Source organism: Mustela nigripes, chromosome 14, assembly GCF_022355385.1.
Source record: "Mustela nigripes isolate SB6536 chromosome 14, MUSNIG.SB6536, whole genome shotgun sequence".
NCBI lineage: Eukaryota > Metazoa > Chordata > Mammalia > Carnivora > Mustelidae > Mustela > Mustela nigripes.
Window position 1 is genome coordinate 93,648,791 of NC_081570.1, and position 24,020 is coordinate 93,672,810.

The following is a 24,020-nucleotide window of genomic DNA, read 5'->3' on the forward strand; positions in this document are numbered from 1 at the left end:
TTTGGCGGTCTTCCCCGCTCCCCCCCCCTTTTGTGACCCCCACCCCCGAGCCCGCCCCCCCGCCCCCCCGTCCCGCCCCCCCCCCCCCCCCCCCCCCCCCCCCCCCGCCGACCTCAGGCACCAATCTGCTCTCCACAGGGAAACTAGATGCAAATTTGCTGAAATTAGTCAAAGAGAAAGAAAAGGCTCTAAACAAGGGTGGGAGCATAATCAGAATTGTGGTGGTATGAAGGTTTTTAATTCAATTCTAGCTCCACCATCCCCCAAACTCCCCCCAGTAAATCTTTCACAAAAGGGAAACACCAGAGCCTGGCTTAAGCCACTGACTAAGCCAGTTTTGAACAAAGGTGACCCAATTCCCAAGTAAGAGCTCCTCAGCTGCATCATCTTAAGCAGGGAGGGGTGTGTGTGTGTGTGTGTGTGTGTGTGTTTGCGCGCGCGCACGCGTAAGCTGGGGGGTGTCCCACCGAGAGAGGGAAAGGATTTTTGGTGCATGCACAGGGTGACTCTAGTGCTCTGGGTTTCTCCAGGCTTTCTTCCTGACTCCTTGCTACATTCCGCACAGCCGGAATGGATCCCTAGGTGAGGGAATATAAATCTGGCCACAGAGAAGTACATAAGTCCCAGGTCAGAGCTGTGTGTTATGCTATTCCACCTGATGTCACCTTTTATAGAGAACAAACCTTTACAGGCAGCAGCTACTCAGTCCTGCGCCCTGTTTTACATTTTATATCCTAATGCTTAGTGAGATTAAGGATTCTTTCCCAGCAGAATCAGAAGTTCCTCCAGGTCAAGATCTGTGTCATGCATGCCCCTTCCCTTATGCCCCTCATGGCATCCTGAAGATTACTTGGCACATAGTCAGTGCTCAGTACTTAATCCTGTGACTTCAGGCAGCACTGTCGGGATAGGGTTAGGGCGCTGCACAGATGGAGTCTTCTGTTACTCACCATTTGGCCAAACATACTGCTTTGTGGATTTCTTCCCATTTTCCCCCAAAATCCTTGGACACCCACAGGCCATTCTGAAAGATTATAAATGACTTATCAGAATTCCAGCTTTGTCTTGTGCAGCTGCTTATATGACCTTTAATAATTCATATCTAATCATTTGGGACAGTAAACACACACACTGAAGTTCCATCAAGCAGCCTGCCCTCCATACACACTTGGGTGATGGGGGCCCCTTCAGGGTTTTGGAAATTCAGAATAACAAATGCTTATGGAGTGCCTACTGTGTGCCAGGCACTGTCCCCAGAGGTTGCACTAGGGACACAAAGACAATATATTCCCTGTTCTTAAGGAGCTCAGGGTTTAACAAGAATCGTGGATAAGATTTTGATACAATGTGGTAAGTTACGGAAACACTGTGTCCAGGGGGAGAATAAGGAGGGGAGCAAGGATGCTTCAGAGACAGTTTGTGAAGTCAGCTGAACTAGTATTAATAATGAGCAGCGTAACCATAAGAAGGCAAATGGGGAGATGGGATGTTATTGCACAAATACACAGTAGTACCAGCTGAGGCCAGAGGGGATAAAACATCACAGCGCCAGCAAGGAGTTCAAAGCCTTCAGACACTGATGGAGCACAAATTCCAAGCTGAGGAAAGAAGGGGCTCATGCTAGGGAGAGATGTGAAGGCCCTTGGTTTTACTTTTTTTTGAGAGAGAGAAAGAGTATGCGCACACACATGTGAATATGGGATGGGAGGAGTAGAGGAAGGGCAGAGGGAAAAAGAGAATCTTAGGCTCCATGCTAAGCATGCTAACCCCTGACACAGGGCTCGATCTCACAACTCCAAGATTCCCAAGATCACAGAACCTGGGCCAAAAATCAAGAGTCGGACACTTAACTGACTAAGCCACAAAGGCACCCCTCAGTTTTACTTTTTTAAAGGTATAATACTTGAATGGCAACAGGAGAGATGGATTTCAGACCAGAAACAGGAAAAGCAGTAAAAAAGCTGTACCCCATTAGTTCACTGAGAGTTAGTGAAACTCCAGGGCCCCTGGGGGCCTCAGCTGCCTAAGTGTCTGACTTCAGTTCAGGTCATGATCCCAGGGCCTTGGGATCAAGCCCTGTGTCAGGCTCCCTATTCAGCAGGAAGTCTACTTCTCTCTCTGCCTTCTGTTCCCCCCACTCATCCTTGCTCACTCTCTCTCAAATAAAATCTTTTTTTTTTTTTTAAGATTTTATTTATTTATTTGACAGAGAGAGATCACAAGTAGACAGAGAGGCAGGCAGAGAGAGAGAGAGGGAAGCAGGCTCCCTGCTGAGCAGAAAGCCCGATGTGGGCCTCAATCCCTGAGATCATGACCTGAGCCGAAGGCAGCGGCTTAACCCACTGAGCCACCCAGGGGCCCTCTCTTAAATAAAATCTTAAAAAAAAAAAAAAAGAGTTAGTGAGGCCCTAAACCACACCTGTGAGGAATAGGCTCAGGAAGAATCTAGAAACTAGATTTGGTAGAACTGGTAGCTTTTTCCTGTAGGGCAGAGTGTGTGTGTGGGGGGGGGGGGGGGGAAGATAGAAATCTGAAGTGCTAGGAGGAAGCCAGAAATATGGATTTGAGAATCTTACACATTACAGGGACAGTTACAATGGACAGAGGGGAGGAGATTGCTCAGAATGAAATGAGCAATAGCAGCTTGAGGGTAGATTGACAGAAGTTTATGAAAGAGACCAGGAAGGAATGGTTAGAAGGTAAGAAAGAAGCCAAGGAAGCCAAGTTCCCGAAAGGAGAGACTGGCCATTTATTTTCAAATGTAGCAAAGGCTGGGTAAGATAAAGACAGACAATATCCATTACATTGGCAACACAAGCCCACTGGGCCCAGACCCAGTGGAGCTGGGACAGAGATGTCCTGGTACAGCTGAAATTATAAGGGGCTGATCGAGGCAGAATTTACCTACAGTGCTCCCTCCATGCTTACCCACCATTCTTCCTTCTGTAACTCTTTATTTCTCTGATAACATTCACCTCCCAGCATTTCTAATTTACCAAATTCTACTTGGAAATATCTGGTATCACTTATAGTTGTACCTTAGTACATATTGGTCTGTCTTTTCAACCCTGGGTTTTTGTTGTTGTTCTTGTTTTAAGATTTTATTTATTTATTTGAGAGAGAGCGAGCAAGTAGGGGAAAGGGGAAGAAAGAGAATCTTTTTTTTTTTTTTAAAGATTTTATTTATTTATTTGACAGACAGAGCACAAGGAGGCAGAGATGCAGGCAGAGAGAGAAGGGGGCGGGAAGTATGCTCTCTGCTGAGCAGAGAGCCCGATGCAGGGCTTGATTCCAGAACCATGGGATCATGACCTGAGCCGAAGGCAGAGGCTTTAACCCACTGAGCCACCCAGGTGCCCTGAAGAGAGAGAATCTTGAGCAGACTCCACACTTAGTGCAGAGCCTGACGCAGGGCTCAATCTCACAACCCTGAGATCATGACCTGAGCCGAGACCAAGAGTTGGATGCTTAACCGACTGTGCCACCCAGGCACCCCAAACCTGATTATTTATACCTCCAACTTACCCTTAACTGGAAGAAACTGAGATATAAAAGCAGACTGTGACTACCTCTTCCTGAGGACAGCATGTTTCAATAATCTTAAGACACTTGGTAATGGCAATGGGGTTGAATTCAAAATGGGGGTTGCTGGGGTGCCTGGGTGGTTCAATGGGTTAAAGCCTCTGCCTTCAGTTTGGGTCGTGATCTTAGGGTCCTGGAACTGAGCCCCGCTTCGGGCTCTCTGCTCAGTGGGGAGCCTGCTTCTGCCTCTCTCTCTGCCTGCCTCTTTGCCTACTTGTGATCGCTGCCTGTCAAATAAATAAACAAGTGATCTTTAAAAAAGGGGAGGGGTTGCTGATTTTGTCCATTCCTCTGGGGGTCTCTGTGCTCCCTTGAAGGGCCTAGCTCAAGCTGCTGGAGGCTGACTTCCTGGAATTGTTGCTTTAAGATCTGAAGCCTACCCAGCAGGCCAGTTTCCTTCCTCTATCCTCCTTTGCCTAAACTTAACTTTGGTCTCCTTGAGTCTTCTAGCCTTTCCTCTGCTCAAAGATCTGCACAGAAGGCCCAGACCCCAGACAGCTCTTCATCCTCCCCATGCTACCCCTTTGCTCAGCCTGGCTTGTCCACGATGATGACCCACTTTCTGTCCCCACAGCAATGGCTCTCAAATTTTAGTGTGCAGACTCAGCTGGGAAGGTTGTTAAAAATACTAGCCACCTCAAAAACAAAAGTCACTGGCAGACTATGTCTGGACCGGGGCCAAAGAACTGCATATTAAAAGAATCTCCCAGGGGTTTCTAACTGATATTGCAGGTCAGAAGACCACGCTCTAAGAAATAAGATGAGAAAGAGCCCATGTAAATGAAAAGTATAATTATGATTATCACAGTCTAGCAACTCAGCCACTTTGGGCCCTTAAAGTCGATGGTAAAGGAGACTGGTACTCCAGGAAAGGAAAAGTGAAATGTGCTCCCCATAGAACTTTCAGAAGAGAGGTGGAAGGGTCAGGGAGAGGCACAGGTTCCTGGGGACAGTATAGGAATATGGTAGGGGATGCAGAGATGTAAAACTCTGGATATTTAATACAGGAGTATCAAAGATAGAAATCAGTATAATTTATATACTGGGAGCTAACAAAAAAAAATTATGAAGATGTGGTTTGGTCATAGGAAAGGAGTAACACCATCAGGAGTTTGACAGTTTATGCTTGTCCCTTGAAGCACAAGAATAATTACATTAAACTGTTTTCTAGTTCATTACTCTGAGAGCACACTGCATCTACTCACTTAAAAAAATGTGTAATGACAGCTAGATATCATACTTGTCTGGAATAGATAGTACACGAAAATCATGCCCTTTACCAAACTAGAAAATAATGCAAAAAATACAAATTCATGCCTTAAAAAATCACTAGAAAGCAGTCCAATATAAAGGCATTTCCTATAGGGTTCTTTTAAAACAGTGTGTTTTCAGTTTATAAAAATGCAAAAAAGCAACACAAGTTCCTCAACTATACTTACTTCAGTGCTGAGGGCTAAAAGATAATCAGAATTCTGAGGGCTATACATCATCTGAGTCAGAGGATGGAAAGGGAGATTGGTCTGAACAAAGTTCTTTGCAAAATCTGAGGATCTGAAGATTCTTCCTCCGTGACTTCCTCCAGACACCTCTGCTGTTAAAATCACCTGATAAAGAAGAAAAAAGTTCAGATTCAGAGTATAATACTATAAAAGCACAGAAGTTCTTACACCATTTTCACCAGATATCCGTTAAGAAATTTCCAAAAATTCAAAGAGTTATAAAAACAGATTATAGGTATACTACACTCAAGTATTAGTCTTATAACAAATATTATCCTAAATTGAAATAGTGCATCATAACTGTGAATTTAGCTTGCTCAGTTTGAGATTAGCTAGTTGCCCAAAGCTAAAATGTTGTTTTTTGGATTATACATTGTGATGCCAAAGAGCTGCTACATAATTTTTTTTTTAAAGATTATTTATTTATTTATTTGACAGAGAGAGATCACAAGTAGGCATAGAGGCAGGCAGAGAGAGAGAGAGGAGGAAGCAGGCTCCCTGCTGAGCAGAGAGCCCGATACGGGACTCGATCCCAGGACCCTGAGATCATGACCTGAGCCGAAAGCAGAGGCTTAACCACTGAGCCACCCAGCTGCCCCTGCTACATAATTTTAAAGAGTTTGGCTAGGATCTTGGATAGGGACCCCCCTCCCAAAAAAGAACCTGTGTGCTGAATTCCATTCTTTGATGAACAGCACTAAATTATGTTTAATTTTAAAATGCACTAATGGGGCGCCTGGGTGGCTCAGTTGTTAGGTGTCTGCCTTTGGCTCAGGTCATGATCCCAGAGTCCTGGGATCAAGCCCTGCATTGGGCTTCCTGCTTGGCAGGAGGCCTGCTTCTCCCTCTCCCACTCTTCTGGCTTGTGTTCCCTCTTTTGTTATGTCTCTCACATAAATAAATAAATATTTATATCAGATAAATATATGTGTCAGATAAATAAATAAAATCTTTAAATAAAAATAAATATTTATATCAGATAAATAAATAAAATCTTAAAAAAAAATAAAATGCACTAACAGCAAACTAAATATATTGCTATATACAACTGGACCATTCCAACATTATTATCTGACAACCCTATGTGTCGCACAAAGCACAGCTTCATATGTGTGTGAATGAGTCTCACCTTTCCAGAATTCTCAGGACCAATAGCCATGCCAAACTCAGTCCGAATGAAGGTGTTATTGATGAGATTTGTAATATCCTTAAAGTTCTTTCCATAGTCCTCACTGAGAGGAAGAAGAGCAAAACACATTTAGAATGCAGCAGTCAAGGACACTTTCGGGAGTCCTGCCTGGCTTCCATACATGATCCCTGCCCACTGCGTTGGCTGAGGCACTCACCACCCTCCCCTGAACAGTCACCTGCCTCAGGGGATGGATCCCATCTCTAGTTCCAGTGGTGGGCCTGATTAGTCTGAAGGACAGTCTTCCCCTTCACCAGTGAAGGGTCAGAAATGGGAGTGACCCAGGTAGACCCAGTAAGACAAAAGGGGGAAATTTGGGGTCTTTGAGGAAACACGTTTCTTTATCCTTAAGACAGCCACCTGACAAAATGATGTCTTCCTTTGCTGAGCGGTTCTCAGTCAATGCATTCTTGCCCGCCAGCCCCCACCACAACCGCAAACATTTGGCTTGTCAGGAGACGTTTATTATCACAACCCAGCGGTGAGATGCTACTGGCATCTAGTGGGTGAAGGCCAGGGGTGCTGCCACACATCCTACAATGCACAGGACAGTTTCACGACAAGAAAAAATTAGCTGACCCTAAATGTCAGTGACCCAAAGATTGGGAAACGCCAACCCTGTAATATGTGAATACAAAGCAAAAAACTGCTACAGACATTTTGGCAAAATGAGAGCACAACTTGAAAAATAAGCCAACAAAAGTGAACTGCTGAGGGAATTCTGGAATTCCAGAGAAGCAGAGCCCATGACATTGGATTGAACTAACACCAAAGCCCATCCTTCTTCTGTATTTAGTTATGAGCCATTAATTCCCTTATTATTTAAGCTAGTATGGGTTGGGATGTCTGCTAAATGTAGCCAAAGGCCTCCAAACTAATCTAGTCATGTACAGCCCTAACGATAAAGCTGCAAGCTGCAAACGAAGGAGCAGGAGTCCTGAGGTCCCCCCACTCCCAGAGGCTGCCGTACCAGGCACCCATGTCCACAGTGTGCCTCGCACAAAACAGCTAGGGAAAACAAAGTTAATCTCATCTCTTGGGTTGCTAAAGCTTTTTCTAAAAGTTCATTCCAACAATATTTTTGAGAAGTATTCAGCTTTGTGTTTCGATTTTGCAAACTAAAAGCAAAAAAGTCAGTAGCTATCTACATCTGCTGGGTTTCATACTGTGTGCAGTCTGCTAAAACATGATAGAGAATGCGGCATCTCAGCAGTCCGGAGATCTAGACGTTCGTCGGTGAAGACGGCTGTGTGCGGCCAGTTAGTTGCCTGCTGATAAATGCAGTGTTCGCTGATAAATGCAGATAGGGTATATGGCTTCACAAATGGTAGTTCAGGTAGAAGCCTCCACAAATAAAGAATCACAGAACTGTGGAACACAGAATGAGAGAGATGCAAGGGACTGAGGAGAACATCTTGTCCAACTGCCTCACCTCACAGCTGAGGAGGTTCCCAAGGAGGCAAACTGTGAGAAGGCAACCAGTTAATTAAGGGCAAAACTGAAACTACAATGCAATTCTCTTAACTCTCAGCCCCATACTAGAGGCAACTTTGAATTATTTTATTTGTAAATAAAATTCTCTTACAACCTGTAGACTTCCACAATCTTGCCAGGGCTGATGTCCCCACAGTAAAGATGGGCTAAGAGGAAGTTGAGCCAGACAGGAAGGCAGCGTCTCCGAGTGTTCCCGGAGGTCCCTGACTGCATGCTAAAGCAAACCACACCTAAATTCAAGTTGTCTGAAAGACTCTTCCTCAACAAAACAGGGATTAGGCACTGTCCAACTGATTCTTTACTACCCTATCCTTGGCTTTGGAGTACAAAAAGTTTTCTTATCTTCTGGATAGCAGGTCAAAGGGATTACACATAAACAATTCCTCACTCCACAAGGTACAGATCCTTAGTCACTCAGACAACCGTCTAAAGGGGTTTGTAGTAGCTTGCTTATCACCAGCTTACAAATCTCCCCTCCTTTAGGACATCCCCAGTGAACCTCCACAAACCTGTTGGCAAGCCTGTTTGCTTTTTAAGAACTTGGCACAACAAACACAACCCTGCTCTTCAGAAAAAGAAAGCAACATGAGCATAACAAAAAATCATCTGCAACTACACTACTTTAGTCACTGAAAAAAACAACTGGAGCACAATGGACTAGTATCAACAGGCTAGGATTTATGCAGGGTTCTGCTGAGGCCATGTAAGGCCAAGGAATATATTTTAATATAACACTTTATTTTAAAGTAGCTTTACTGGGATGCCTGGGTGGCTCAGTTGGTTAAGCAGCAGCCTTCTGCTTGGCTCATGATCCCAGGGTCCTGGGATCGAGACCCACATTGGGCTACCTGCTCAGCAGAGAGCCTGCTTCTCCTTCTCACTTTGCCTGCCTCTCTGCCTACTTGTGCGCCCTCTCTCTGTCAAATAAGTAAATAAAATATTTAAAAAATGATTTAAAAATAAAAAATTAAAGTAGCTTTATTTGGGGGCACCTGGGTAGCTCAGCTGGTTAAGAGTCCAGCTCCTGGTTTCAGCTCAGGTCATGATCTCTGGGTCTTGGGATTGAGCCCTGCGCCAGGCTCCATGCTCTGCACCTGCTTGAGATTCCTTCCCCTTCCCTATGCCTCTCCCTTTGCTCCTGCCCCTGCTTGGGTGCTCTCTTGCTAAAATAAATAAATAAAATCTTAAAAAATAATAAAGTAGCTTTATTTTCTATCAGTACACAACATACATCATGAAGAGGAAACCAAAGCAACATCTTGAAAAATATATCTACTTTTCAAAATCCAGAAGATAATTAATAGTGTCATAAACAGCAGTCAAACGATAAGTAAATCCTGTGAAACCATCTGCTTTAGAAACAAGTCTTTTGAATAGAAAATAACCAATTTCTGGTTGCCAAAAATAAATGATCACTTACGCATATATCTGTGCTGTAAACACGCATAAGAATATGTACATATTTGCAGCTGAAGTGTTAAAATACAAATATTTTCAGAATAGAACCCAATACCTTCAAAGAACAAGAAAGATCTAGACATTATTAAAATAAATGAAAAAAGAAGTAATCATCGTATAGGACTTCAAGTAAGACAAAATCAAAATTCCTAGTAGAAGGAAGCACTCAAAGGGTTTTTTCCCATAAGACTCATATTGACACTCAACCCAAATGTCAATACTCAAAAATTACATCCTTGTTTTTGAGGACTTTTCATTTATAATCTATTGGAACTTGTAACACCAGGTATCTGAACCACAGAAATTTAACGGAAAGTAATAGTATGAGAGTTCTACAATATCTCAGATAATCTTATATTTTATTTTTCTTGACAATCAAACAAGCATTTGGGGCGCCTGGGTGGCTCACTCACTTAAGCATATGACTCTTAATTCAGCTCAGGTCATGATCCACCCTGAGCATGAAGCCTGCCTAAGATTCTCCTCCCTCCCCCATCCCCCTACCTCATGTGCGCACAACACGTGTGTGCGCGCGTGTACGTGCATGCACTCTCTCTCTTAAAACACACAAACAAGCAAACAAACACCCACATACAAGCATAGATATCCTTGTTTTGTTGGCTTTTAGGCCTAAACATTTCTGTTTCTTTATTTTTGCCAGGATTAAGTCGCTATAAATTGCAACATAAAGGCAACAAGGATGACAACAAACTTAAAAAAAAAAACAACCTACTGTTTTCTAGTTTTCACTGATCAGGAAGCTTACATAGTAGATCCTTACTGTTCCTAGGTTTCTATTTAAAAATTTGACTGCACACTCAAACGTATTTGTAACCCTTGCTCCTGACACTTTTGGAGTCATTAGCAGGCATGCACAGAGTGAGGAACACAGAGTGAGTAACCCAGCATGCATATTCCCAGCTGGGGTCCGAGAAGAGGACCCTCGGCCTTCTTCTGTCAGCTTTTACACTGTCAATAAGTGTATTCTTCACACTCTATTTAGTGCCATGCATTTTGCACTTGTGTTTTTTCTTGGTGATTCTGCTATTTCTAATAGCACCCAAGCACAGTGTTGGAGGGCTAGTGTTCCTCAGCACAAGAAGGCTTTGATGTGCCTTATGGAGAAAATAAGGTTAGAAAAGTTAGAAAAAGCATCCTCTCGGCATGAGTTGGAAACGACCTCAACATTAATGAATCAATAATACACATTAAATAAGGTGTCTTCTTTCAACAGAAATGTACATAAAACAAGATCATGTACTGATCAATGAACAAAAATGAATGGTGTGATGGAGCACCTGGGCTGGCTCAGTAGGTTAAGCCACTGCCTTCAGCTCAGGGTCCTGGGATCAAGCCCCGCATGGGGCTCTCTGCTCAACAGGGAGTCTGCTTCTCCCTATCTCTGCCTACTTGTGATCTCTGTCTGTCAAATAAAGAAATAAAATCTTTAAAAAAAAAAAAATGAATGGTATGAGCAGAGGTTTGTGGGAGCTGAAATCTTTCTTTCCTCTAGGAGCAATGGTTTCGTACCTCCCAATTCAGGATACATGGGAACTCTGCAGAACAATGACAACCAGCGGTACTGAGACTTCCAGTTAAAAGATCAACAGGGAGAATGTAGCTTATTAAAATGTGGCAACAAGGGCGCCTGGGTGGCTCAGTGGGTTAAGCCGCTGCCTTCAGCTCAGGTCATGATCCCAGGGTCCTGGGATCGAGTCCCGCATCGGGCTCTCTGCTCAGCAGGGAGCCTGCTTCCCTCTCTCTCTCTCTCTCTGCCTGCCTCTCTGTCTACTTGTAATCTCTGTCTGTCAAATAAACAAATAAAATATTAAAAAAAAAATGTGGCAACAAAACAGCAGACCTGAAATCACAGACTGGCCAGTAAAATGGGCAGAATTTGAATTCACATTAAGCTGAACTCCCAATACTTTAGTCTTTCTCTCTCTCTCTCTCTCTTTTTTTTTTTTACCCCCAACTGTCTAATGTTACCTTATGTCTTTTTAATATTTTATTGTTTTATGCTTACTGAAAAAAGGATGCATGTGTTTTGGAGAAATTTTGAAAACACAAGTGGGAAAATAAAGGAGATAAGATATTGTGAGTAATCAGAAGAAACATGAGTATGTACCCGGTGTCCCTATTTGGCTTTGGTTGACAAGGCAATTCTAACATGTATTTTCATGGGAATATTTCCTAAATGATGAAAACCACCTAGTTTCATGATTTTTATATGCTCTAAGTTCATAAAAGTGAAGCTGTAGTAAAAAGACATCATACATTTTAATAAACTTTTTCTTTAAGAAAAAAAAAAGCAGGGGCGCCTGGGTGGCTCAGAGAGTTAACCCTTTGCCTTTGGCTCAGGTTGTGATCTCAGGGTCCTGGGATCTAGCCCCATATCGGGCTCTCTGCCCAGCAGGGAGCCTGCTTCCTCCTCTCTCTCTGCCTGCCTCTCTGGCTACTTGTGATCTCTCTCTGTCAAATAAATAAATAAAAATCTTTAAAAAAAAAAAAAAAAGAAAAGAAGCAATAAAATATATTTTGTAATGAAATTTAAGTTAAAATTTTAACTAAATATGCAGTCATTATTAATAATCTACTGCAGTGAAAACTGGACCAAGCATATCATTAAAAAGGCTGTCATACAAGATGTCCTGGAGAAGCCAGTTTAGTGCACTTTGCTTCAATATCTGTTGATATCTTCACATTAACCTTTTTCTTTTTTTTACCTCAAGTAAGATCCTTAAAAATTTACAGTGACTACGGAATAAAATTTAATGTGAAGTTTAATTACCTCAAGATGCCCTTACTCATTTCCAAAGGTTGAACAACTCTCAATAGCAAATAAAATCACAAATAAAATAGCAGCTGTTTTATTTTTTTAAGATCTACTTATTTATTGGGAGGAGGGGCAGCAGGAGAGAGAGAAAATCTCAAGCAGATGGCAGAGCCTAAGACGGGGCTGGAACCCGAGGCGGAGCTCCATCTTACATTCCTGAGATCAGGACCTGTGCCAAAATCAAGAGTTGGACACTTAACCGACTGTGCTACCCAACTGCCCCAAAACAGCAGCAGTTTCGTGGTGTGTACAGAATTTTGATGTAGAGTAATGCTAACATGTGTTTCATTAAGTTGATCTTACAGTGAAAAGTTAGACTCAAGAGGCCCACAAACAAAAGCATGGAAAACATCTTTCAGTTGCCAAACACCAAATTATCATCTTAATCACAGGTACAGTTTATTTCCTTTCCTTTTTAACTTCACATTTGAAAGAGGCACGTGTACTTTACAATCTATTGTGTAAATTATTCCGTAACAGAGGATCAAAATTTAAGCTATTCAAATATAACTCCTTTAAATTGAAGATATTAATATATTAATTTTACCTAATCAGCAATACCTAAGGAGGTTATTTATTATTTCCCCCATCTTCCCACAATTCTTTTTTTTTTTTTTTTTTTTTAAAGATTTTATTTATTTATTTGAGAGAGAGAGAGACAGTGAGAGAGAGCATGAGCGAGGAGAAGGTCAGAGGGAGAAGCAGACTCCCCGTGGAGCTGGGAGTCCGATGCGGGACTCGATCCCGGGACTCCAGGATCATGACCTGAGCCGAAGGCAGTCGTCCAACCAACTGAGCCACCCAGGCGTCCCCCCACAATTCTTTTTTATAACCTAAAGATCAAAGTATATATTTCCCGGGGCGCCTGGGTGGCTCAGTGGGTTAAGCCTCTGCCTTCAGCACAGGTCATGATCCCAGGGTCCTGGGATCGAGCCCCGCATCGGGCTCTCTGCTTGGCAGGGAGCCTGCTTCCTCCTCTCTCTCTCTCTGTCTGCCTCTCTGCCTACTTGTGATCTCTGTCTGTCAAATAAATAAATAAAATCTTAAAAAAAAAAACCAAAAACACAAAGTATATATTTCCCTCTAACACAGCATAGGTGACAGGCACAACTTCCTTCTATCCTGTGAGCCTCTGGGCCATAAGACTCAGAGCAAGTGGCACATGACCAAGTGCTATCTATTTGATTCTCAAATGAACATATGACCACATAAGATTTAGTACAGAAAGATAATCAGGTAAATAATATGATCATGAGAGATGTGAAAACCAGAAGAGACTTCGGAAAGAATTCAACAGGCTTTTGTTTTTTCTCTTGGGCAACCTTGGCCCGTTTAGGACTCCTCTTAATCAACCTGCCCCCTCCCCTCTGAGCAACACGTGCCCCTCGGCTGGCCTGCCCAAAAACGGGACAACAGGACAACAGGAGTCCCTTCCTAGAGGCCAGGCCAGGGGAGAAGCAACGAAGCCTATTTACAGTTTCCACCTAAACTCTGGAAAAGGTCTCACTTCACAGCAGGGAGGAAAGAATATTCAAAATGACCTTGGCAAAAACAAAAAAACACCCAAACAAGAACCCTGCTGTGGGACAGGAAGCAGCAGAAGCTCAGTCACAGGACACTACTGGAGAAACAAACAGGGTCGCTCTCTAGTCAAGTGTGTGTTAGGGGTTTCTCACAAGACTAGGCAAATATAGGATGGGAAGGGCTGAGTCAGATGCTGGTTGGTATTTTAACAGTAACACTTAGTGATACTGCTTTTGTTTTTTACTTTTTCTTTTGTTTTCTTTTTTTTTTTTCTTCTGGCTGTCTTTAAAGTAAGCACAGAATTGAAAAATAAAAGGATGGGAAAAAGAGTCATGAAAACACATTTCACGCCCCCTAGGTATGACTCAGGAACCTGTCAGGTCCAGTTCTAGCCACACACTTCAAGAGCAGTGTAAAGAAAAAAAAAAAAGGGAATTCAGAAGGCAAGCAAGAAAGTGGCTAACGCAAGAGGTATAGAAGACAGTTCAATCTGGTGAGGGAAGAGTTTAGTAAACAGCCTTCACAACAGGTAGGGAATCCACTGGAGAGGAAGTTTTTATTTGCTACTAAAAATGAATTGGAAATCAGCAACTTCTTTGATGTAAATGTGTGGTATTTACCACAGCAGCATTAGTAATACTGAAAACATCAGCTACAATCTGTGTCCACAATGATAGTGATTAAATAAGTTCTGTTGATCTAACAAAAATGGTAAATTATTAGCAGAGGGGATATGAAAAATGCCACAGTATGAGCAGCACTCACCAAGTGGAATGGACATAGGTTAACATCAGGGGTTAGTAATACTTGCATACTGGCAGGGGCAAGGGTGTGAGCATTGTATAAGCCACAGAAGCATCTGGGGGCAGGCAATCACTCTTTACCAGCTGGCACCAAAGGCTCTCAGATTCATTTTAATAACTGGTAGGGCAGTGCCAGCACAGGCTGGCTACAAGCCATCCCCGGCTGTTGGCACGACAGCGGCTAACCCCACTTCGTTCTTATTCCACACCAGCCAGTGCAAAGCACAATGTGCAGAGGCTCTGCAGTGGCCATTATTACCACCTTTCTTTTACAGATGACAAAAAACTTTGGACTTGTTTGAGTTCATTCTGCTTACAAATGATAGTGCTGAGATTCAGTCCCCAGGCCTGTTTGCCAACACAGTCTGGCAATTTTACCCTGGATCACGCTGTTTCCTAAGACTATGTATGTAGTCATATGAATAATATGAAAGGGAAAAATCAAGATAATAAAGTGTAAAAATATTAAGATCACACTTTACTTTTTAGGTTGAATTTTTTTTCTTTTAAAATTTCCAAATGTTTTATAACATGGTTGTTTTCTATAAGAAAATATTTTATGAGAGCCAGGTTTTTTAAATACTGGTAAGAGTTACTGAAGTTACAACCTAAAAAAATTTTTTTCCCTCCCCAAACAGGATACCTTTCATCTGTCCGAAATGCTTCAACTACTGTTCTATCTGAATAAACAAAATCACCTATAAATCATAGGCCTTTCCAGCACTGGGATTCTACAATGCATTGTCAATCTTTATCAAACAAATAAAAAATACTATAAGCCTGAAAATTATACAGAGGCAAAGGTATTCATTCACTCAATTAGTATGTACTGCTTGCCTGCTATGAGTCAGTTGTTTGGCTAGTTGGTGAGGAACCCCAAGTTAGTCAAGAACCCTGCTTTAATGGATTTCAAGATGGCAATTCCTTCTTGGTCAATTTTTAAGCCAACATCACTATGCTGAAGGGCAGAGAGCACTGGCTCCAGGCTCAGCAGCAGCAGCCAGTGATCACGCCTACCAGGGAAGGAAGGTTGGGCTGATCCATCATCTCAGAGCTTCAACATGGGTTCACCTCCTCCCGGACCAAAACCAATAGTCAAAGAAGGAACCCTGAGAGAGTACAATGGCCCTTGGGAGATCCCTTGGCCCTGGGAGGCATTTCTATGTCATCTGCTGGGATGTCATCTTTCTTTATTTTATTTTATTTTTTTTTTAAGATTTTATTTATTTATTTGACAGAGAGAAATCACAAGTAGATGGAGAGGCAGGCAGAGAGAGAGAGGGAGGGAAGCAGGCTCCCTGCCGAGCAGAGAGCACGATGCGGGACTCAATCCCAGGACCCTGAGATCATGACCTGAGCTGAAGGCAGCGGCTTAACCCACTGAGCCACCCAGGCGCCCCTGTCATCTTTCTTTAAAGTCCCTTGGGGGGAAAATGGGATAGGCACAAATGACAGAGAAGACAATCAGCAATTTCTGAGAGTAAGTTGGTCTTGAATCTTATAATTAAGGGAAAGCACCTACTATTTAACCAAGCTGTACCTTTGAGAAGACAACTCTAAAACTTTGTGAACGTCACAGTATAGATTATAGTTCCTGAACACATACTGCCCCCATCATTACCAATGTGAATACTGTGACACACGTGGGTTAGGTCAGAACTCCCTCTGATCTGGAAACTCCCTCTGATCTGGAAATCTGTTTAGGGCTCAAAATACATATCCATTTTATTGTAAGAAAAATCACATTCACCTGAAAGGTATAGGAAGGACTCTTTTTTTTTTTTTTTAAAGATTTTATTTATTTATTTGACAGAGAGAAATCACAAGTAGATGGAGAGTCAGGCAGAGAGAGAGAGAAGCAGGCTCTCCGCTGAGCAGAGAGCCCGATGCGGGACTCGATCCCAGGACTCTGAGATCATGACCTGAGCCGAAGGCAGCGGCTTAACCCACTGAGCCACCCAGGCGCCCCAGGAAGGACTCTTTCAAGGATATAAAAACCACTCTGTGTTATTTCAGAGATCTAAAAAAAACTCATAATAAATGGAAAGATGCTTAAATTCTATGATACCTTCGCACAAATAAATACCCATTTAAATGAAGAGATACAGGCTGCTATGAACTCTTCCTTTGTCTTCCTTTATTGTTTTGCCACTCAGTGAGGTCAGCCTGCCTAAACTCCTTGGAACTAGATCCCTTTTTATACTTCATCAGGTTGCTAAGCAGATACGCAGTATGCTGAGTGTAACAGTCTGATGAAAACTTAAGATAGCTAGAAAATCCTTTAAATCAACTTTTAAACTCCATCATGTCTATATCGTAGGGAACTTACATTCACAATGTGTTACTCAGCCAATGCCCCAGCCACACGTTATGCATCTCACCTTCGATATAGCTTGGACTGTCCAAAAGTCATAATTACCAGTGGTACATGGAAGGTAGTCAAGACCAGAATGATCTGGGGAAGAGACAAAAGCATGCAGTCAATAAGAAAGATCATCCAATTACATGCTTGCATGTGATGGGATTAAATCAACAAGTAATAGATTGCCAGGAGTCCTGCCCTATGGTAGCCTATACTGTAGTATCAGAAAACCCAGAAGGACCACATTCATTGGGCTCACAATGACTCAAAATCTCAACTCATTTTGTTCAAATGGTCCCATCACATACACTTCAAGTAGTGAGGCAGAGATAATCAACCTCACACTATGATAAAGGAAAGGTGAATCTCTATTATTGTAAGATATTCTCAGGCAAAGATCATCTCTCTTTCTGCTCACAGAGGCTAGAATAATATGGGTGTTCTTAGAGAAGTCACTATATCATATATATTTGTCCATTTCTTCCTCTCCTTGCCGTTAGTTCTCTGTGAAATTAATTTTTCAAATAAGTATTTTTCTAGAAAGAAATATTCATGAGAAAAAGACTCTGATAGTAGATTAATACAAGAGGCTATGGAGTCTCAAATAGCCACATAACAAGAAGCCTTAGAGATACATGCCATCTTAGATAAATGGTTAAATCACAGAAATTGGTGCACTACTCAAATTTTAGAAGAAACTGAGACATGGTTAAAAATTAATTAAAATAAGAAATGTATAACTTGCTTTTCAACATCAAAATTCTATTTCTTTTGATTCCTGATGCCACTGTCACAGGCCTCAGTGCTATGATATATACATTACCAGAATACCAGAGGGTATGAGCTATGGCCCCTTCCCTTGTTCAGACAGAAGAACACAGAGCCGGGCAATGCCATACCCTGACTCAAGACCTACAGCCACCCTCAGCACAGCTTCCTGCTGGGGGACTGTCTATATGGGGATACAGAGGGATGAGGAGCTGAAGGACTCTACTTCCATGATGCCAGTCCTCGCACGGGCTCCTCCGTGGAAAGGGAAGAGTCAACAGAAGGAGCTGAACAACCGCGAGCCCATGGGCGCCACAGTCCTTCAACACTAACTGTGGGAAAGGACACGGAACAATACAGTTTGGAGGAAAAATGCCAAGATGTGCAACGTGCAGTTTTCTGCTGCTACACAGGGGTTTTCCCAAGTATTATGAGGCTCCTGGCTGAGCACATGGCACTCTCCTTCCTCTTTCTTCTTCTTGCTCATCTTGATGCCAAGCAGCTATCAAAAACTAAAAAGGTGTCTGTCTTCCTACTATGGAAGGCAGTCACTAGATGTTCCCAGTTCTAAAGCAAAACCAAACTAATCACAGCTTCCTGAAAATCTGTACTGCAAACATGCCTGCAATGGAGATTGGAGACCATTTCAAAAAGTAACAACATCCAGTGTTTAAACTCCTAAAATCCCCGTCTTCTTCTTGCTACACTGAATTAACAGACTGAAAATACTACTTACCCCAGTGCCATCGCCAACCCAGGACAAGGATACTGAGACACTGAGATCATCAAACACATGCTATAAGGGGAAAAAAAAAATTCATTTAGAAATGACATCTGTCTTTCGATCTCTGGCTTCCTTAAATAATTCAGAACACTATTACTTCCAAAGTAATTAAGCTGATAATCATAAGGGAATATGAATTCCCAGAAAAATGTAGGAAAGCTGGGATTGAACTACTTAACCCAAATTACAAATAACTTGGACATTTTTTTTTTAACTTGGACATTTTAATTCTCTCTCATATAAAGTAAGCCAAGCAGATGAGTTTTCTTACTGCACCAGATGGGGAGATGGAATAATCGAATTTCTTTCTCCAACAGGACTAAATATAAAGATATAGAAAGTATTCTTAGGATGCTTTAAACTAAGAGATCACAGCCCACATTGACAGATATAATTGTAACCCAATCGGCATAATTTAAATTTTTCTAGGCAGCCTTCACAGTATAGTTGAGTAGTTAATAGATGGATTCCTTTTGCTCCAAGGCTAACTCACTCATTCAAAATGACAAGGGACAGAAGCAAGAGCCAATGCCCTGTTTCACCTTTAAATAGTGAAGATGGGGACACCTGAGTGGCTCAGTTCATTAAGTGTGTGACTCTTGACTTCAGCTCAGGTCATGAACTCAGGATTGTGAGATTGACTCCCGTGTCAGGTTCTGTGCTCAGTGTGGAGTCCGCTTGAGATTCTCTCTCTCCCGCTGCCCCTCCTCCTGCTCTCTCTCTAAAATAAATAAAATAAATCTTTAAGGGGCGCCTGGGTGGCTCAGTGGGTTGAGCCTCTGCCTTCAACTCGGGTCGTGATCTCGGGGTCCTGGCATCGAGCTCCGCATTGGGCTCTCTGCTCAGTGTGGAGTCTGCTTCCCTCTCTCTCTGCCTGCCTCTCTGCCTACTTGTGATGTCTGTCTGTCAAATAAATAAATGAATAAATAAATAAAACCTTTTAAAAAATCTTTAAAAATAAGTAAATAAATAGTGGTGATGATGATGAATTAAGATAGAAGAAGTCTTGGCAGTTGTGGTAAGAGTTAGGAAAAAGAGGGGTGCCTGGGTGGCTCAGTGGGTTAAGCCTCTGCCTTCCGCTCAGGTCATGATCTCAGGGTCCTGGGACTGAGCCCTGCTTTGGGCTCTCTGCTCAGCGGGGAGCCTGCTTCCTTCTCTCTCTGCCTGCCTCTCTGCCTACTTGTGATCTCTGTCAAATAAATAAATAAAATCTTTAAAAAAAAAAAGAGTTAGGAAAAAGAAAAGGGAAAGCTGGTATATTATAACCAAGATACCAGAAGCATGTTGGAATGTAGTTATAATAATCATCACGGATCCTTTAGGGTTTTGGTTCTCAAATACTTTCTCTATTTATAAAATAATACATATCCATTATAGAAAATGTGGGCAATAATAGGGAGGTAAAATAAAGAAAATATAAATTATTTATAATCCTATCACACAGATATTCAAGGCTAACATTATGGGTATAATCTTCTAGTGTATCACTTTTAAAATTAAATTAAATTAAAATTTTTATATTATTTTATTATTTTTTTTAATTTAAATTCAATTATCTAACACACAGTACATCATTAGATTTTGGTGTAGTGCTCAATGATTCATTAGTTGCGTATAACACCCAGTGCTCATCACATCACATGCCTTCCTTACTGCCCACCACCCAGGTACCCCCCCACCCTCCCATCATTTCTTTAACTGATAAAGAATTCCAAAAAGGCAATACACTGGCACTTGGTAAAAATTTCCAACCATGCACAAACGTATATAGTCGATCCTTGAGCAACGTGGGAGAAGGGGGTGCTGACCCCCAGCATGGTCAAGAGCCATATATAATTTTTGAGTCCCTCAACACTTAAATACTAATAGGCTACTGCTGACTGGAAACCTTACCAATATCTCCAATAGAAGATTAACACATATTTTTTTTACATTATATCTACTATATGCTGTATTCTTGCAAAAAAGTTAGAGAAAATAAAATGTTATAAAGAAAATCATAAAGAAGAGAATAATTTACAGAACTGCACTGTATTTATCAAACACCAACAAACCACATGTAAGTGGATCCGTGCCCTTCAAACTCATGTTGTCCACAGGTCAAATGCATAATAAAAAGTGAAGAGCTTTCCTCTTCCCCACCTTGTGCCCCACCACCTCAAGCCCCACTCCCCTGAGCAGTTAACAGTTTAGTATATACTCCTGCTAAATGTTGACAATTATGCTTTTCACTTACAAAGACTTCTTACATCTTACTAAGTTCTTTAACGTTAAGTGCGCCCTGACTTTCCAAGGATGAGCGGTTCCTTAGAAGCAGAGGCTGTAACTATACTTCTTGGTATTCTCTGGGCCTGACTTGATACTTAACACCCTAAATAAGCGTCTGTTGAAAATGATTATACATCCTTCCCAAACCACAAACTCAGTCTCAAAATAGAACATGTCTATAAATGGTGGGATGCCAGCCACTTGGTCACTCAAGCAACTACCCCAACAGAGAAGTCTGAAGAAATACGACTCAAAAACACTAACTGTTCTGCTCATCTTCTCATTTTCGTTCATGGTCCTCCTGAACGGGTTTCTGAATTCATCTACACTATTTGCCCCCTGGACAGTGAGTACCTTTGAGTTCAGCAGAAGCTCTTGTACGATCTCTGAAAACGGTACAATCCGTGCCTCATGGAAGGCTTACTTGTTAAATGCCGGTTAACTCTCAAACATTCAGGCAGAGCTTCTCACAGCCTCTGCAGGACAGAAAGGCCATTCATACATGTAAGCTGGCTAAGCATCTGAGAAAAAGTAGGGCTGCTAGAGACATCTGGAACCAGCAGCTTAAAAACTGACACAGCAATGGGTCTTGTAAGATACTCCACACAGAGCAAGACGGCCTGTTCTCTTGCGTGAGGATATAGTGTCTGAAATTACATCAATGAGCTCCTTGAGGAGTAGGAATACCCAGAGCTACCACAGGCACCAGAGAGACCACATGGGCTCACAGTCGTTTAAACACAGACTATATTTCCAAGGAAGGCTCTGGTCATCACAACTGACTATGATAAAAGACAAATTCCATCACAGGAGTCCTGGCAATCTTGATCAGGCCACAATGTAGTTAGTCTTGAGCCAATCAGGATCTGCAACTTTCACAAAGCTCTATACACTGCACCCCGTCAGCGCACACTGGCATTACTCACATTTTCCTGTCACCCAGTCACAGAAAGAGGAGGGTCATTAGATATCACTAGCGACACCCAGCTTCACCTGAACAACTCAAAGGATAGCTGCCCTCATTTATCATCCAAACAGTGCCTCTGGAAATGTAGGCCAGATTTATTAACTACAATTGGGGTCTTCTGCTACCTTTAACTCTTCCTCCCTTTCCTTCCCAATAACTCAGATTACACTGGGTGTTCTTTGACAGCAGGCACTGTGATGTGGTGTCACCCATTAGGCCTAGCACAAGGTCTCATATGTATTCAGGGCTCTGCAAATATCTCCGTACAAGTCTATTCGCAACCCCCAGCTACCAGTGAGTGTTATCAATCTGTGTGTAATCCTCCTTTTAGCATGGTTACCACCATTTCAGCAAATAATGGCTGAAAAAACCCATCTGTCTATGACAAATGCAACTAACGTTTTATACTCCAGTCTTTAACATTCTTTTTTTTTTTTTTTAAAGATTTTATTTATTTACTTGACAGAGAGAGATCACAAGTAGGCATAGAGGCAGGCAGAGAGAGAGAGAGGAGGAAGCAGACTCCCTGCTGAGCAGAGTGCCCGATGCGGGACTCGATCCCAGGACACTGAGATCATGACCTGAGCCGAAGGCAGCGGCTTAACCCACTGAGCCACCCAGGCGCCCCAGTCTTTAACATTCTTATACTACTGAAAGTAAAAGAGAAAAATGAAATCAGATCTAACAACAGACCAAACCTCAGGTGGAAAGAAAAGGTCATATGGAAAGAAAAATTAACCCTCATGTAAATGCTACTCTGGACTTGCCTTAAAAAGCTTAGAAAGAAAGAAAGAAAGAAAGAGAAAGAAAGAGAAAAAGAAAGAACCCAACCAAGAACAGAAAGGACCAATCCACTGCCAAGGAACCTAACTATGCCCAGACCAAAGTTCAAGATATTTATAGGAATATAAAAATATCTAGCAATCGAGAAGATAAAATTCACAATGTCCAACGTTCAATCAAAAAAACCAGGCATGCAAAGAAGCAAGAAAACGGGAACCATAATGAGGAGAAAAATCAATCAAACTGACCCAGAAATAACACAGATAATAGAACTAATAGACAAGGACATGAAGACAGCTGTAATTATACTCCACAGGTTTAATAAATTAGAGAGTAGACTGAGCATGCTAAATAAAGGCATAGAAGATATGAAACAGACTCAAACTGGACTTCTAGAGATGGGAATTACAAAACCTGGGATGAAAATTACATGGGACAGCATTAACAGGAGAGGAGGCACTGCAGAAAGGGACATTTAAAAAATATATATTTTATTTATTTATTTGACACAGAGAGAGAGAGAGAGAGATCCCAAGTAGACAGAGAGCCAGGCAGAGAGAGAAGGGGGAAGCAGGCTCCCTGCCAAGCAGAGAGCCCCATGCGGGGCTCGATCCCAGGACCCTGAGATCATGACCTGAGCCGAAGGAAGAGGCTTAACCCACTGAGCCACCCAGGTGCCCCAGAAAGGGACATTTTAATAGACTCGAAGCTATACCCATAGAAACTATCCAAGTGAGACACGGTGAAAAAAGACAGGAAAAATGAACAGGGCATCACTGAGCTATAGAGCTTCAAGTCACCTAATATATACTTAATAGGAGTTCCTGGAAAATTGGGGGGTAGGGTGGGAACAGAAAGAGAAAACAAAAAAAAAAAAAAGGAAAGAAATATGAGCCCAAAGTTTCCCAGATTTAATTAAAAGTATAAACCCAGAGAGCCAAGAAGCTCACAAATCCCAAGCTTAAGGAGCACAATGAAAACTACACCAAAGCACATCATATTCAAAATGTTTAAAACCAGTGATAAAAATCTTAAAAGCACCCAGAAGAAAAAAAATGACATTACATACAGAAGAACAAAGAATTATTGGAGACTTCTCCTTATTCATAGTGTAAACTAGTGAGTGGATCAGGATTTTTAAAGAACTGGGGGAAAACTGTAAAGATAAAATTCTATACCCAGTGAAAATAGTTTTTAAATGCATGCTTTAGAAAAGAAAGGTTCTGGTTCTTCTGAACTTGTTCGTTGCCCCTCACTATTATATGGTGGATGTTCCTTTCTGACAGCCTCAAGGGAGGGACTACACCAGTGCAAAAGATCTGGAAGGCAACTGAAATCCCGACTTTCTGTGTAAAACCAACCATTCCAGTTCCTCATGATCACAGCTCACGTGATCTCCTCCTAGGTATTACTCTCACAACATGTATGGATGTTGCTGATACTATAACTATTTACACACCTGGCTACCTCTCAGATTACACTGGGTGTTCTTCGACGGCAGACACTGTGATGTGGTGTCACCCATCAGGCCTAGCACAAGGTTTTATATGTATTCAGAGCGCCGCGAATATCTCCGTACAAGTCTATTCGCAACCCCCTGCTATCAGCGTTATCAATCTGTGTGTAATCCTCCTTCCAGCGTGGTTACCACCATTTCAGTAAATAATGGCCCTTTCTGCCAGCTGGAACACTGTTAACACTAA

The 24,020-nt window shown here is 42.1% G+C and overlaps 1 protein-coding gene across 2 annotated transcripts in view; it reads right to left on the bottom strand.

Moving 5' to 3' along the window:
* Positions 1-24,020, bottom strand: part of SORT1 (sortilin 1) — a 68,629-nt gene that overhangs the window by 29,545 nt on the left and 15,064 nt on the right. For both annotated transcript variants that reach the window (XM_059375639.1, XM_059375638.1), the window contains exons 2-6: positions 18,252-18,311; positions 16,767-16,840; positions 6,211-6,313; positions 5,022-5,186; positions 951-1,024 (exon numbers count right to left, since the gene is read on the bottom strand). In XM_059375639.1, the coding sequence (XP_059231622.1) occupies positions 951-1,024; positions 5,022-5,186; positions 6,211-6,313; positions 16,767-16,840; positions 18,252-18,311 (476 nt within the window). The remainder of the gene's footprint in view (positions 1-950; positions 1,025-5,021; positions 5,187-6,210; positions 6,314-16,766; positions 16,841-18,251; positions 18,312-24,020) is intronic.